The sequence below is a fragment of the Epinephelus lanceolatus genome, chromosome 15, assembly GCF_041903045.1.
Source record: "Epinephelus lanceolatus isolate andai-2023 chromosome 15, ASM4190304v1, whole genome shotgun sequence".
In the NCBI taxonomy this organism is placed as follows: Eukaryota; Metazoa; Chordata; class Actinopteri; order Perciformes; family Serranidae; genus Epinephelus; species Epinephelus lanceolatus.
Window position 1 is genome coordinate 9,558,275 of NC_135748.1, and position 15,951 is coordinate 9,574,225.

At 40.4% G+C, this 15,951-nt stretch overlaps 1 protein-coding gene across 18 annotated transcripts in view; it reads right to left on the reverse strand.

Moving 5' to 3' along the window:
• Positions 1-317: 317 nt before the first annotated feature.
• Positions 318-15,951, reverse strand: part of kiaa1109 (KIAA1109 ortholog) — a 113,773-nt gene continuing 98,139 nt past the window's right edge. For 15 of the 18 annotated variants that reach the window (XM_078174890.1, XM_078174888.1, XM_078174898.1 and 12 more), the window contains 9 exons: positions 14,498-14,655; positions 12,246-12,435; positions 11,557-11,774; positions 10,906-11,157; positions 10,583-10,786; positions 7,582-7,776; positions 5,837-5,971; positions 4,914-5,079; positions 318-1,286 (listed from right to left, as the gene is read on the reverse strand). In XM_078174890.1, coding sequence (XP_078031016.1) covers positions 1,070-1,286; positions 4,914-5,079; positions 5,837-5,971; positions 7,582-7,776; positions 10,583-10,786; positions 10,906-11,157; positions 11,557-11,774; positions 12,246-12,435; positions 14,498-14,655 — 1,735 coding nt within the window. In that variant the 3' untranslated portion in view covers positions 318-1,069. The remainder of the gene's footprint in view (positions 1,287-4,913; positions 5,080-5,836; positions 5,972-7,581; positions 7,777-10,582; positions 10,787-10,905; positions 11,158-11,556; positions 11,775-12,245; positions 12,436-14,497; positions 14,656-15,951) is intronic. The other 3 variants (XM_078174904.1, XM_078174903.1, XM_078174902.1) reach the window with 1 other exon arrangement.

Genomic DNA, 15,951 nt, shown 5'->3' on the forward strand with positions numbered 1-15,951 from the left:
GGGGTACACTGTCAGAGAGGCAAATCAGGCAAATGTTTGGGCTCCCTCCAAAATAATTCTGGCACAAGGGGCCCTAATGGCCTCATCATATTGGCACATTTTGCAATAACCATAACCCCATTAAACCTGCCATAAAGGCACTATGCAGTGCACCGCAAATTAAAAAAGTCAAAGGTCAAAGTATTTATTCAAGTGATCCAGCCTCGAAGAAACTTTTAACCCACTTAAACATGGGTGTCTATGGGGATTTGGAGCCAGCCTTGGAGGTTGGCGCCTGGTTTTAACCAACCGAACAAAAGAAGAGACCCGAGCTTCATCTAAAATTGAATGGCAATATTTTTATTAAGTTAGGAAATCAACATATTTAAGAAATTTAATTATATACACTGGTTCTACTGTATGGATTTAAAAAAAGGACAAAAATAAGCCTGACACACCAAGCTAACACGTTATAGACTTTGCATTTCACATACCCATAAATAGTGATCTTGGTTCAAACGATAATCACAAGTTCATGTCATCCTCATGACTGAGTGCATGATGTGCCGTAACCTCCCAGTATTCATTTGTTCACATCAAAAAGAAAAATTAAAATAAAATCAAGAACACTGTCACCGAACTGTTCTTAAATATCTTTAAGCTACACTATAAAATACATAACGCATATCTACCATGTGTTCCATGGGAAACAAAGAAAAGGCAATGGTATAAGAAATCATTTCTCATGAAATATTGGTAAGCCTTTAAATAAAACTTTCAAGCGATTTCAGTAAGGTCATTTACAACAGGTAAAAGAGGCAGGGTTTCACCATTAAAGCAGTCAAATAATACTAACATTTGCTACTTTGTTCAAAATATACAGAAAACAACATGGGTGCAAAACGCTTCAGTCAGAGCCGCTGATGGCATGCACCACAGTAAACAACTAGGCTGAAAATTCACAGGCTGGAGCAGGTAAAATGGGAACGCTTCACAAACGTGTTGTACAGTAGTGGCCATGGTAATACAGTCATCCAGTGTGTGTGACCTGTGAGAACGTACAGAATGCACAGCTTTGATTACAGTGGTATCAATGTTCCTCTTTGTCCCTGCCTTTCTTCTCCTTCTCGTCCTGCAGGGCCGTGCCCAGCTTCTTGATGAGCACCGACAGCACCTTGTCCAGCGGGTCCATCACACCCCTCTGCAGCCACTTGGGAATCGTAGTCCTGGCGTGGTGGAAGCCCAGTTTCTGCAGGATGTAGTCCACACCCACTGGGTCAATCTTGCGGCCTGTCCAGGAGATGAGCCTGGAGAGAGAGGAAATGTTGTTCAGTCCATGCTAAATTCATTCAGACAATATATGCCAATTGTTATTAACTCAGATTGGGAAAGAGTGTTTTAAACGACAGACACTAATGTGTTCTTTACAGTGTGTTTCACTCCAAATGTCCTTATTTTCAAAAGGGAGACTTTTCCACATATTTCCATTGATAAAATGGTTTCAAGTTTCAATTATAGTAATAAAACGTTTGTACAACCAACAATAAGCCTTCCATTTTCCTTCCTTTAAGGGTCATTCTGACTGACAATAATATAAATTCTGTGATACTGTGAAATCACAATATCTTCTGAGATGGTTATCGTACTGTGAAAATCTACTGTTGCAACCCCAGTGCTGTAAATATACATGCTTGATCACTGTAAGAATGTCGTTCCTGACAGGCTGAACGCCAACAAATATGGATTAAAGTCCTTTCTAGGGTAAAAACATGTTGTGAATTTGACATGATTACATCTATTTTCAATACATTTTTAACGCTGGACTTTAAACCACTTCGGAGTTACAGGAAACGTTTGAATCACACGAGTTGGAAACAATCCTAAGCAGCCACAACTGGAATCTACTTCTACAAACAGTATTATTGTAGCCTCATCTTCATTTGCAAATATGCAGAAAAATACTGAAAAGCAAAAAACAAAGAAAAAAATAGCTGCACAGTATTCAAATGTTGATTTAGAATTTGAATGTCGACATTACGAATGAAGCCTCAAAGCTTCAAAACATTCCGTACAGCTCTAGCAGAATTACTAAGTGCTGCACAAAGGTATGCTTTTAAGATACTTTGCTCAAGTATTTACATTTTCTACTACTTTATACTTCCACTCCGCCACATCTGTTTTTCACTCCACTCCATTATTTAACAACTCTTGTGACAGTTACATCTGAGATGCAGTTTTAATATACAAAATCCACGATGAGCTTATAAAATAAAATGCGTTGGCGCAGATTTAAACATCCAACAGCGTTCAAATTTAAAATGAGCTCTATCTCAACCAGCTGATATATTAATGCTTTACTAATACAATAATATAACCTGATTGGAGCAAATTTTCTGCACAATGAAAACTTTTACTTTTAATACTTAAAGTACATTGTATAGCCAACACTTGTGTACTTGTACTTAGAGGACATCTCATGACCAAAATACACAAACCAAACAAGCATGATAAAAACAGCTTTATATGAAATGTCAGCGTATTCTTTATGTTTAAATAGCAGCAACACTCAGCTGCCTGTATTATATTCTACTTCTCCTATTAATAGTAGACTACAGCATAGCAAGGCACTCGTCACTCTTTACTGTGAACAAGTTTGTTTAGTGTGAAAAAAGTCATTTTTATTTCATTTGTGTGGCTTGTATTTCTTTTTTTATCCTCTTCCTCTCCCCTGGGACGCCGGCATCCTCGGTAGACATCACTGTTTTACAGAGGCTGTAGCTGCCTGAGTTTTGAAGCTACAGCTAAAATACTGGTATCATAAGAAACTACACCGACCTAAGGAGCTCAGAGGGAGATTGTTGGGACAAGGGCCAAATAATGCTCCAAACTGGCATGGCCATTTTCACAGGGGTCCCGCCTTGACCTCTCACCTCAAGATATCTGGATGAGAAAGGGTTCTACTGATACCAACAAGTCTCCCCTTTACACACACGCCCACATTATGCTAGTCTCATTCAGTTTTAGGCAAAAACCATGCAGAACAAACATGTTATTTTTGCCTTTTGTATTTGAATATTTTTGCATACTGGTGTCCCTGAGCAGTATTGGATTGCATAAATTGGATCTGAATGGAAAGTTGAGACTTCTGTCTCAAATGGTTACACTTTGCACCAGATCTATGGCACTGACCCAAAAATTGCTGCAACAACTTATGGGACATAATCAAGCATAGGAATAATCGTTGTATACTTCCATCCGGTGGTGTCATGTCATTAAGTAATGACACTTCAGTATTTTTTGGGAGTATCTGCACTTTACTTGAGTTTTTATATTTCTGTCAACCTTCACTTTCAGACCACCACATTTCCTAAATAAAATGTATTCTTTTACTCCAATAAATTTCTATGTATTGGAGTCAAAGTATTTTACTCCTGTATCTATGTATTTCTATATCCTAAGCATTTTAGTTACTACAAAATAAACAGTGGTCGTAGCTTGCAAGTTAGACCATGGGTTTAACCTATGATCAGTGCAAACAAGTGTTCTCAAAGCTGCACTTGAGTTAGGATTTCCTGTCAAGCCCAGGCTGCATGTCAGATTAGACGCTAGTGACTACATTCCACTTGACAACTGATACCGACTTCATGACAGAAGTAGAAAATGGCGTCCCACAGCAGACAGGGCGAGTACTGATTCAAGGAGACGAAGATCTGTGACAGACCTTCAGTGGGTTACAAAAAGGTACTTGTAAAATATCTGAGGATCATTTGGCAGAAGGTCCTGGGGTGTGAATTAAGCAACGAGGAATGATTGAAAATACTGTCAGATACTAGGAAATATTTAAAGGAGGCAAGGGGGAAAATTACTCAGCATAAATTAATTCTTAGGTTTTACTTGACTCCTGAGCTCCACACGATGGGTCTACTGGCTAATAATTCATGTTGGAAATGTCAGACAGAAATAGAACATTTCTACATGCAATCTGGGAGTGTAAACTGGTTAACCAATTTTGGGAAAAAAGTTAAGGATCACACTGGGAAGTGTTTGGGTACGGCTGTTGATTCTTTAAAAAGGTTTTCTTTAAAATCCTTTAAGTTGTGAAGAAGACCTTGTTTTTCTTCAAGTGTAATGTACGCTCCATTTTTAAGGTGCTGTGCATATTGACAGCAAATAAACTTCATAATTATAAACTTCAGAATCCTGACTGCCTGTTTTTTTTTTATTACCAGCATTAACTTGTACTTGAGTTTTATTTAAGTAATATCCTAATAGGCGACTTTAACTTCTACCAAAGTCATTTTCTGGACGATAGAAGATTTCTGTACTTTTACTCAAGTGCAACTTTCAGGTACTCCATCCACCACTGCCTCCATCATAATGTGCTGAGCCCCTATACACTCTAAACTTTGAAAGTTTAAATAGGCAGCTAACCAAAACACAGTGTTTATTACAGATTTATGACTTCAGGAACTTGACACACAGTGCTGACCTGCATGTCAATTTATTCTTCTGGTTCCCTGCTTACAGATGATCTACAATACTTCTGTGTGGCAAATTCTGTTGACTTGCTATCTCCCCCTAAAGATCCCCTGTCCCCTCTAAAAAATGGGCCTATGGTGGGGAGGGGGTGGCGCGGAAGAGGCTCAACCTGATAGTCTTAATCAATGATGCATGACAGCCTCGTATATGAGGATTTGCATGTTAGGTCGTCACAGTAGGAGTTTGCTGTGGCCACAAGGATGCAGATAATGACGCTTAGTGTCACAAGCGCTCTTTTCCAAGTGCCCTCTACCTCTTTCGAGTGAGCATTATTCATGAATGAGCATTGTGACTCAGTGTGACTCTGTCATATGAAAGAGTGTGCGTCCGTTAACAGCAAATAAAAAAAACAACACACACTCTAAATGCCCACGGTGCGGTGGAGCAGAGCTGACCTGAGAGTTGGCTCCAAGTGCCAGGTGTTGCACATGAACTCCCTCCAGTCCACCGTGGTGTAGTTGATGCTGTCGTCCTTGTCCCTGTCTGAGGAGCTCTCATCATGCACAGCCGTGGGGCTCTTCTGGCCGGGTCGCGCCGCGAACATCCGCGGGGCAAAAAGGGCTGAGGACACATGGGGAAGGAGAGAAGCAATAAGGTTTTCGCTCGGCACGCTTGGCTGCCTGGATGTTTTCTTTTTAACATGGCAGACACATTCTTCAACAACAACACCCAGGAGTACAACACAATAAACATTCATTAATTTCCCTGAAAGCTCAGTCGGCACCTTGATAGTATAGATCTACACTCTATTCACATTCAAATACCCATCTGCCCTGAAAATCTGCAGTGCTTGCCTCTTTTTTTCCTTTCTATTCAGCTGCAGAATCAACAGAACAAAGTCGTGGCACTATTCTAATTGTCATGAAGAATGGGAGGTTGCCGGCATAAAGGCTGCTAATTTGTTCTTTTGTGACAATGGGAAAGCCATTAAAATGCTGCCTGCATTGGGCACTCTGACCTCCCTGCTGTGTGTGAAAATAACACTCAGCTGCCTGCGTTTCATGCTGCTCTCCGAAATGTGTCCAACAGCATACAAACAGCTTCACAGGTACAGAGGCACACAGATGTGCTTCATATTGTTATTTCTCCTTGGACAGTCTGATGAGTCATTTCCTTGACGTGCTGTTTGATGTCTGGATTGGGTCTTTGAAATCTCGCTCTTAAATTAAACTTTTTTTCAGTCCTACACCTGTTGGAGATGACTCATGGATCTGTCCCAGGGCGTGTCAACAACTGAAAAGACTAAACAATGTTTATTGTCTCACTGACTGACTGAAAGGGTTAAATAAGGAATGAATGATGATGATGAGACAAAAACCTTTCTCCTTCTCCTTCAGGTAGGCAGACACCAGGTCGTGAAGGAACATGATGAGCTCGGCGTCCATGGTGACACAGATGTGGTCTGTAAATTCTGTCACCACGCTGCACTCCACTTTGGGCTTACTGTTGGAGTCTGGAACAAATGAATACAAAAAAATAAAAGACGTGGAAAACAAACCACTACCTCTTATACTTGAACTTCCTCAATGCTGGTGGCACTATCATTAGCAAGCCTGATAAACTCTGGAGGAAAAACAAAATTTATTTTTTACATTCAGGGGTGCAAACTCATCAGGGGTGGAAAAAGGTGACAAAGATGCAAACCCTCTAGGGAAGACATCTCTTTAAATGTCAGTCGACTTCAGCGTGAGGATACAGAGGAAAAACTCACAGCTGAATTACTGTAATCTAACTGATACGAAAGTAATGTAATGAACACCAGCTCAGGGCACTGCTGTATGTTCTGTTAGGCAGTGCATAGATATGACGTTTATACATTTATTTCACAACCGCTACAACTAAAAGGAAAAACTGTAACAAGGAAATTTCAGTTCAGGATCTGACGTTCTTTCGTGAGCTTGGCATTTGCCTCCTTCATAGGGGACATAATTATGCTACTGTATGAAGCCTTCCCTTTTACTTTATCATATAAAGGCTAGCATGTCAGCTCTGTGCAGAGCCTATGTCATAGCATATGCACATGGCTGTTGTGAGCAATTTTACTTGTGCTGTGGTGTGTCTGTGTCACTCTGCAGTTACACCTCCAAAACACTAGTTAGCAGCGGGGTTTCTGTGAAGTGCTGTAAAGTTTAGCTGATTCAAAACACTCAAAACACACATTAAACATAGCTTAATAGTAACAATTTCAAACACAAGTACTCAGTCGGCTTCATTATAACACAGGATTCACAGACAAAGCGCTTGTCTTTTGCTGAACACATTTTCCCCACTAATACAACATGCTAATGTTTTTAGCACAAGCCTATGGCAGATTCCCTCTACTTACAACTCACAAGATTCACCGACAAAAAAACTGTCTTACACTAAACACGTTTTCTAGACAAATACAACATGCTAATGTTATTAGCACAAGCCTATGGCATTTTATACTGTATAAATTAGCCTAGCGACCAATGGAGTTTTCCTTTAATCTCTGAATCAAGTCAGTAAACCATGAATGTAACAGCGAATGTGTGTGAGCTGCAGTTTGTCACAACCGCCAGAAAAGTTAAGCTATTTCAGAGGCACACAGAGAAATAGTTATGGCTGTTGTGCGTCATCTGATCGACCTTCAAAGTATTCAGAACAAATATCTACCGATAACGTTCCATGGCCAATTGATCAGCCTTTTATCTGGTGGTATTCCATTTAAAATCCTTGCTTGTCCTCGACTCTGGTTGCTTTGCGTAGAGATAGCAAGGTATTTACATATAGGGAGATTTTTATGTAGCAACAGCGCTAATCACTGAGCAGCTAAAAGCATATAGGAGAAACACTGTTAGTGTAATGCAGTAGGAAACAAAACTGATGACATCCAAAGTCTAAGATGATATCTAGTCTCAAATCACAATGCTGAAATGAAATGGATTTTGTCAGCCCTATTAGTATATGATATGGAGCTGGGACACACTGTGTTTTGTCAGGGGAGGGGTTGGTGTCACAAATGCTAGACACCTAACTTTGGACTGACTATCGTGATATAAGTCTGACTTTCAAAACAGTCAGACAAAAAGACACTCCTACCTGTTAGAGAAGGTTCATCTGGATCTTGAACGTGGATGGACTTGAAGTCCAGTTGCATTCTGGGAAGAGCAAAGATGGTCTCAGTTTCGTGGTTGTAGGCGGAGGAGCTGCGGAAGCTGCTCAGCAGACTGGAGCTTTTGGCAGCCGCTCCGCTCTCTTGGTTGTTGGCCTCCACGTTCCTGAGCAAGTTCAGCTCTGAAGCGAGAGATAAAGACGTGTCAAAACTCTTTTGAGTTTAAGGTCACGTTCACACTCCTCTGCTTTGTTAAATACTATCTGCACCGACTTTACATTTCAGATAACAGGCAGCAGCTGCAAGGGAAGGCAGACAGAAAGTAGCTGTCTGTCTTCTTTTAGTCAGAGCTGTCTGAAGAAAGGCATAAAGTTTGAGAAGTTACAACAATGAAACAACCATTTATACTCAGCTGGCACTTTATTAGGTACACCTAGCTGCCACTAATGCAGTCTAATACACTGACTGCAATAAATCCAAACTTCATGAAGGTTACAATATTCAGATTTATGGGGACCAAGCAGGGCTCACTGCTGGAGCCATTCTGTTTTGTTCTCATTTATTCTCTCATTCCTTTTAGCTTTCTTCTTAATTTTTTCTCTGCTGAAAGTGTCAGAAAACTGTGTGACTGAAAATCACCATAATTGGCCCAGTTGGCTGCAAAGTCCACCAATTACTCAGGCCCATAAACTGACACTCATTGACCTCGGGGTGGTGCTGTAACAACCAGGTTAACATATTCGCAATTATCTCTAAGCCTGGCTTACATTATCTTAATCTCTTAGTTCATCTGTGTCTTTACTGGTCTTCTGCTCTGCAAATGACAAAATTTGGGTCTTTTTCTTAGCTTTCTCAAAGTCCTGTTTTTCAACAACTCGTCTAAAACTGTTGGGCCAACTGTCCCGAAACTTTGTCAGAAACACCTATAGATATTGTTGATCCAAAGTTATCACGGAAAATTAGATTGGTCAATCCATTATGAAATTATACATTTTTAAGGCTGCATCATTAAGTTCAAGTTTAGATAAATGCTTGTAAATCAAAACTGGCTTCAGTGAATGTAACCAAACTTGGTGTATGTGTTCCGATGTTAGGTCGAAGCTTCGCTAAGAGGTCTTGGGATATTGTGCCACTAGAGGGCACCACAAATGGCAACAGTTAACATCTCACAATCTGCTAGAGAGATATGTGTGCCTATGGTCACGAGTCAGTCAACACATAAAATAAGGTATTTGCTTAAAGTGGGTGTGCTTATTAGAACACTTCTAAATTTCAAGACCTTTTATGCTAAAAAATTAAAAATAAATAAATACATTTTAAAAAATCTGAAAAAAAAAAAAAAAAAAATCACCAGTACGTCCTACAGAAATGATTTTTGTTTTCCGCACAGCCACTGAATTGTAACTAAAGTTTGCGACACTGCAACCATTAAATTCAAATGCTACCAAAATTGACACAAACTTTAACTTGGATATTTGATATTTTACATAGTGATCAGATCTGTCAAACACCGAGTCCGCGGTGACATTCAGTGTCTGTTATTAGCGGTGTATGCACAACATTTTCTATTTTGCAAAATGTTTGAACCAACTTCACAAAAGTATTTGGCATTACACCCGAACCCAGCAAAATGATGTGTCATTTTTTTCACAATTTTATCACCAACATTTTGTCTGTTGTAAGCATTTTAAGTTTAAATCTACAAAAAAATACCATGGGTTCCCACGTGATGTCATCGCCTTAATGTGTGAAGGTAGGTAGCACAGTGGAACAGTCTGTAAGTTGTGCCAAGTGCCAAATCTTGCTTGTCAACAATGTAGCAAGTCATGCACGCAATATGTTTTTAAGTGCTGACTGAGGTTACATCAAGTCAAAGATTGTAATCTACTGCGATTACCACTCAGTACAGCTTGCGGCTGTATTTTTTTATTTTTTATGTATGTTAAACTGTACTGCACTATACTGAGAGGCCTCTACCATATTTATATCTGTAAGGGCAGTGTACATGTACTGAAACATGCAGTTTGTGTGATTAGGGATCATAGACTGTATACAATAATGGACGTAGCCACTGCGAAGTCACCCATTGGTTTGTAAACTCACATTTTGAAGCCTTGAGTTTAGAATTTTGCCCATTTCCACCTTGGATTTTTGGAGCCAAAAGTAACCAAATTTGAACAAGTGGTCTCATAGTCTGTGGACACACCTAATAGACAGCCCATCACTCAAAGCTGCTAAGTATGCGTAACTTTGTGAAAACTGGCTAGAGAGCAGAACCGTTTTTTGTACTATGCTTTAAATATGCTTATTTCTGCTGTGAAGTCAGGCATTTAAACACTGGGGTTTATAGGGACTGGTTCGCTTTTGGTGCCAGCCTGAAGTAGCCATTAGAGGAGGATGCAGTTTGTTAGGGATGCACAGATCCCATTCACAGGATAAATTTTGACTCTAGAACTGACATTATTAAGTGGACTGGACATATATGACCCATCCATATTTAAAGACAGTTTCACAATTTTTGAGCTTTTGAGTCTTAAAACACTCATATGCCCAGATGCAACTTTGTGTTGGTTCCTGTAACTGTTCCTCCTGTTCATACTGGCTGCCAGGAGTTCCAGTTTCTTTGCATATGTCAACATATCATGTGTTTCAATACAAACTTGAAAAAATGTGAGCCTCGAATAGCTTTTTTGTCAGTGTTGTTATAAAATCCAGTGTTTCCACTATGAGACTTGGCAGACTGCTGTCAGCCACGGCAAACCCTGGCATGTAAGTCATCCCAGTGATTTCCACACACTGAGGTATGCAGGCTTTACATTTAGGAAAAAGAAAGAATTGGTAACAGATCGGTACTCAGAATCAGCAGAAACTCAGAGCTAAGGAATTGGAACCGGTACTGGTAAAGACAAATTTGGATTGTGCATCCCTGTGTGTGAAGGCATCAGGATAAAAAATACATGGTTTACAAGTAAAAACAAAATTGGTTACCTTCATTCCTCATGGCAGTGACGTAGTTGAACCATTCTTTAACTGTGGCGACTCCATGTGGAGGGTTTTCATGCCGCCGACGGGTTATTTTGGTTATGGTGGCCATTGGACTTTCGAGTGCACCACAGGGTTTGGTTACCATAGTATTATGACCGAGATGGAAATCCAGTGTCTGAACTATGTAGGTAGAATCATCTTTGGAGCCTGGGTGTGACAGAACAAAAGTCAGTTAGAAACATATTGCTAGGAACAATTGCACTGCTGTTATTTTTTATTATGTAATATTTTTCAACACCATTTATACAAACAACATTTTGCCTCACCATCCTCCCAGATCTTCTGTGCCTCCGTCCAGAAGGCAATGTTGGGCTCTTCCAGGTGGAACAGAGCCCACGACTTGGAGCGGAAATTGGGCCCGTGGAAGCAGGCCAGGGTCATGTGATTACCATGGAGGCTCATTGAACCGCCCAGCTGCACAGCGTCCTCCGGCAGAGGCATCTGGAAGAGGGAGATGTGGCAGCCAGCGATTACCTTCAGCACCCCGGGCCAGTGGCGGTGATGGGCTGCATCCATGTCTGTGTGACGAAGACCGTTGGGAGACACAAAATGAGGCACGAGGAAGGGGGGTGTAGGCAGACAAATCAATCCTGACCTGAACATGAGGCATGCTGCTGGTGCTAACAGGATCAGCTTTGGTGTATTATGTTGTTTTTATCCTGATATAGCCACCACTCTTTATAAATCTATGCTTTTTGTTTGCTTTAATCTCACAAGCATGTTTGATTACATTCAGTTGTTGAACCACCTTGTCAACTGTTTGAAAAAGTAGTATACAAATTAAACTCATTAGAATTACAAATCAGATCGCTTCCTTTTACCACCCTGACTGCCTGAGACACTTGCTGTGCATGCCTTATTATGCCACAATCTGCATTAAATATATCTCCCAGCAGTAAAGAAACAGGCCTGCTTACAGAGCTCTGCAGATCCTTTCTCAGCGTTGATGACAGGGGTTTTGGGGGGCAGGTAGGGACCAGGGCCCCAGGTGGACAGGGCCCGCTTGCTGGTGTCGAACTGCTGAGTGAAAAACTCCTGCAGCTTCATGCCGATCTTAATGAGGTCTGGTGTGGTGGAGCGTGAAATGATCACCTGGAAAATGTCCCACTGCAGGTCTCCATGGACGAAGATTTCACTACAAGGACAGACGGAGAAAAGATGGGGAGGGAACAGGTGAGAAACAGGAAGATAGAACATTAAGATGGTTCGGATTGTAGAAAACAGTACAGCAAGGCGAAAGGCAGATGGTAATAGTGTAGATTAAACACAGCTGCATCTGGAATGAAAGATCTGCATCATCATTTTGTTTGACCGGCTTGCCAAGTAATTAAGAAATGCATATTGAAAGTCTCAGGAAACAAAACCTGCATTCTCAGGTGCTCTTGATGCAGATATCTGTGTCTATCTAAATTCAAGTGGTATCAGTTTTACCAGGCGACATGAGAAACAGGACCAATGTGACTGGTGTGAAATCGCCCATTAAGAAAAACACTTTATGTACTCACAGCACAATAAAAAACATCTCAGCATTCTATCAGGTGCGCTATATTTCAAGTGCCAGAGGTGTTGTGTTGCACGATAAGCATCTGCTGACATCATTTCACACCTTTTCTCTGACAGGCTGGTGTCAACGGTGCACAGGTTGACCTTCCATTCGTCCTGCAGCTGCAGGTCTGCATTGCTGAAAACTCCCATCAGGATGCTGGAGCCCATGTAGTCCACACGTGCCTCCGTCGACCCCATGGTGATCTGGATCTTATGGCTGGGCTGCTGGTTGGGGTGTTCTGAGATGTGGGCTAGAATGAGGACAGTACATGGTTAGTGCTGTAGTTTTAATACAGTCATACAGTGGCATGGACGTCAAGCTGAATGAGAGAAGATGATTGTGGAAAAAACATGCAGTTTGGTGAGAAACATCCAGTAGGTTGCAAAACGTATTAAACCCATGAGTTTTTAAAACAGATGATGTCAAATTAAGATGAAATTAACAAAAAGATCATTCTGAAAAACTGTTAATGGTATTAAATTTGAAGGTTTGCTTAATTTATTCACATTTCCTAACTCAGTTGTTTTTTTTTTTTGCTAATTTCAATATCAAGAGCTTTCAAAAAATGTAAATGTTTCATTTTCACAAAGGTTTTGCACCACAAAAAATAATGTAAATAAAAATAAGGGCAGTGAATAGAGTGCAATCTGGTACACAGAGTAAAAATTAGGGATGCACCAGTTGTGACATTTTGGGCAAATATCAATGTTTAGAGCAAAAATTTGGCCGAAAGCTGTTTACTTTGTTTTTGTTGTTTTTTTTTGCCCCTTTTGTGCCCGGGAAACAAGGTAATCTTCATTATTAAATAAATAAATAACTTAACTGTTTTAAAGTATTTAAGCCCCTCTATACACTACCTTTGGATGAGCACAAATTCAAACATACAAATATATGAATCAACCTCTAATAACCTTTCATATGAAAAACATATTCTTTTAAATACACACATATACATATATATATATATATCATAATTCCCTCTCTCATATCTATTTGATATTGCTGTGAAAACTTTAACAAATTTCTCCTTCAAAGTACTGTATTTATTGAAGTCTCACCGATATCTTGCAAGATTACATCTGAACACATCATGATAATGTTATTATGTACCTCCACCCAATACTAATTTTTGCTGAATGGAGCCTGAACGCATCATAATGTAACCTAATGCAAACTTATTGATGTATAAAGAGAACTGGATACAGAGTTGGAGGCGGAGCCCCGTTCATTTCTATGAAATCTGCTTTTTGAAGGGCATGAGGCCAAAAATGTTCAGCTTCCCATGTATGAAAGAACCCATATCTTCCACATTATTAGGCCTATAGAGCAGGCACACTGGGCTAACTTCCACTGCCCAGGCCTGCTACTTCCTGTTTAGCCTCTAACTTGAATGGGGATACAAAAATTGAATCATGTGGCTCTTCTAGACTTTTGAAATGTTTTGGACCTAAGTCACCGAGTCATTTCGCGAAGGTTGTGACGCTCTAAAAATGTACCCACTGATTTAGAGACATCTCTTTTACAATGTTAAGTCTACAGGAAAAAGTCTTTTTGGGCTGAATAGCATCAGGTGTTGCACCTGGAATTTGTAATTCCACTTTTGCCCTTATGTCAAATTGGCTTAAAAGTCCAGCACACTTTCTGGGGGCCTATGCAACCTCTGTCAGCTGTTAGCTGTCACAACGTAGCATTATCAAGGACAACACAATGTGCATGCCCTGACGCAATGATAGTGAGTTTACTACATCCTTTCATCCCAAAGTCGTCCTGGGGTCCGTCCAAAACATATTGTCCCCGGGGGGATAGTATGGGGACAGTATTAGTCTTGAGCCCTGACTTTTAGCCTGTTTTCTGTGACAGGACAGAAAACATTGGCCACTGCCATCTGTAAATGTCATCTTGTTTGCCGACAAATCGGTGCATCCCCAGTAGAAATGTCTCAATGAATAGAGGAGCATGCAAAACTGCAGCAGGAGAAATCAGGAGTACTCATATACATCCCCAGGTCTAAAGAAATGCACAACTCTAAATAAATTCAATTGACAAATACATGTTACTATGTCATATATTAGCTTATTTAAACACGAAATGCAATATATGAAACAAAGTATCCACTTACACAGTAAGTGTAAAATGTGAAAGTGTTTCTAAGCCTGTATTTTATGACTGCACAGCTCCCAGTGCTGTGTGAGAACTCTGCACTGAACTCTGGCTCAGGTCCACATCCAGTTTACAGACTGTGAGAACAAGGGGAGCTAACGAGTTGCAGAAAAACACCAGATGTCTGGAAAGTTGATGCTTTGTTTACTTACAGACCATCTCCAGGGTGTTCACGTCTATATTGCCACCCACCACCCCGCCCTTGGAGTCGAGCTTGGAGCGGCCGAGGCCAACAGACATGCTGATCTCTCGGTCTCTGTTGCTGCCGACAGACAAGCGGCCCTGACTCTTCAGTCCACTGGTCGTCCAGCTGTAGGGGCAAACACAACTGTGAGCGTTCCTGAATAATGGAGATGTGCACTCTATGAAACATAAAAGACCCTCATTGAGAGAACTTACCCAGGAATAAACACAGGTAACTGCAAAGAAAAACACCAGCAAACCTCCAGTATTAAATCTGATTGTCAAGTCAGTTTTTTTAGACAAATATCATTATGTACTTTAGCTGAACTCCTTAGTTCAACATGTCAAATTCATATGTCAGTATTAGGCCATTTGCTAATATCCAAGTTCACCTTTGTTTTTTTCCTCAACACAGTTCTTGCTTTAAACAGAGACGACACCTATGCATATATGTTTTTATGACGTCAGAATATTCTGAAGTCCTAAATAATTCAAAACTGAGAGAGAGAGAGAGAGAGAGAGAGAGAGGTCTAGTGTACCCTGACGTGGTGAGGAAGAGGCAGAGATGTGTTGTTCAGAGAGCCCACAGATTTCAGGGAAGAAGATATTTTTTTACTTTATGTTGACGCAGAGCTCATAAAACTGTACTGCCTTGGTTATGAGGGTGTTGTGTTTGTCAATGATTCAGCAGGATTTTCTGCAATTCTGCCTTAACAGTAGAGATGAAATGTTGTAACAGCTGAATATCCTGGTGACCGCTGAGATACAGCACTGTTTAAGAGATGAACCAACTGAGCCCATAAGATAAAGGATCATAAGTAGTTTTTATTTATTACTGGGGGTGTGAATCACAAGTTTCATCACAATATCATTATTACTATCATACATGATTGTGACTTAACAGTATGAACATGTAACAAAATGATAAAATTCTGTAAGTAAATAAGTGTCAGTGTTCATAAATAAAACAGTTTTTTCTACTAGCTATTATTAGCTCAGATGGATGGTTTGGATTTTTTCGAAGTGGGGCTGTATGAGTACTTATCCACAGTCAGTGTATTACCTGCAGTAGATACACGCCCCCAGTTTGAAGAAGCAGACTGGAGTACCACCACAGAAGCTAAGCAATGTACTGCTGTGGATGTGGCAGCAACAAAATGTATTTTAGCCACTTAAAAGAATCAATATCAAATGAAGTGTGGACTATATTTAGAATATTTACACCCCTTTACCTTGCCATCAGACAGGCTTTGAAGCCGTTATATCAATCTACTCCTCTTCACAGCCTCCAGGGAGCGGCTGGTGTACAGCTGCCTCAATCACTGAGTTTGTTCATGTTATTGTGTGACTGGTGAATCCAAACCAACCCTTTAAAACTCCAAAGTCACATAATAACACAAATAAATTAATTGATCGAGGCAGT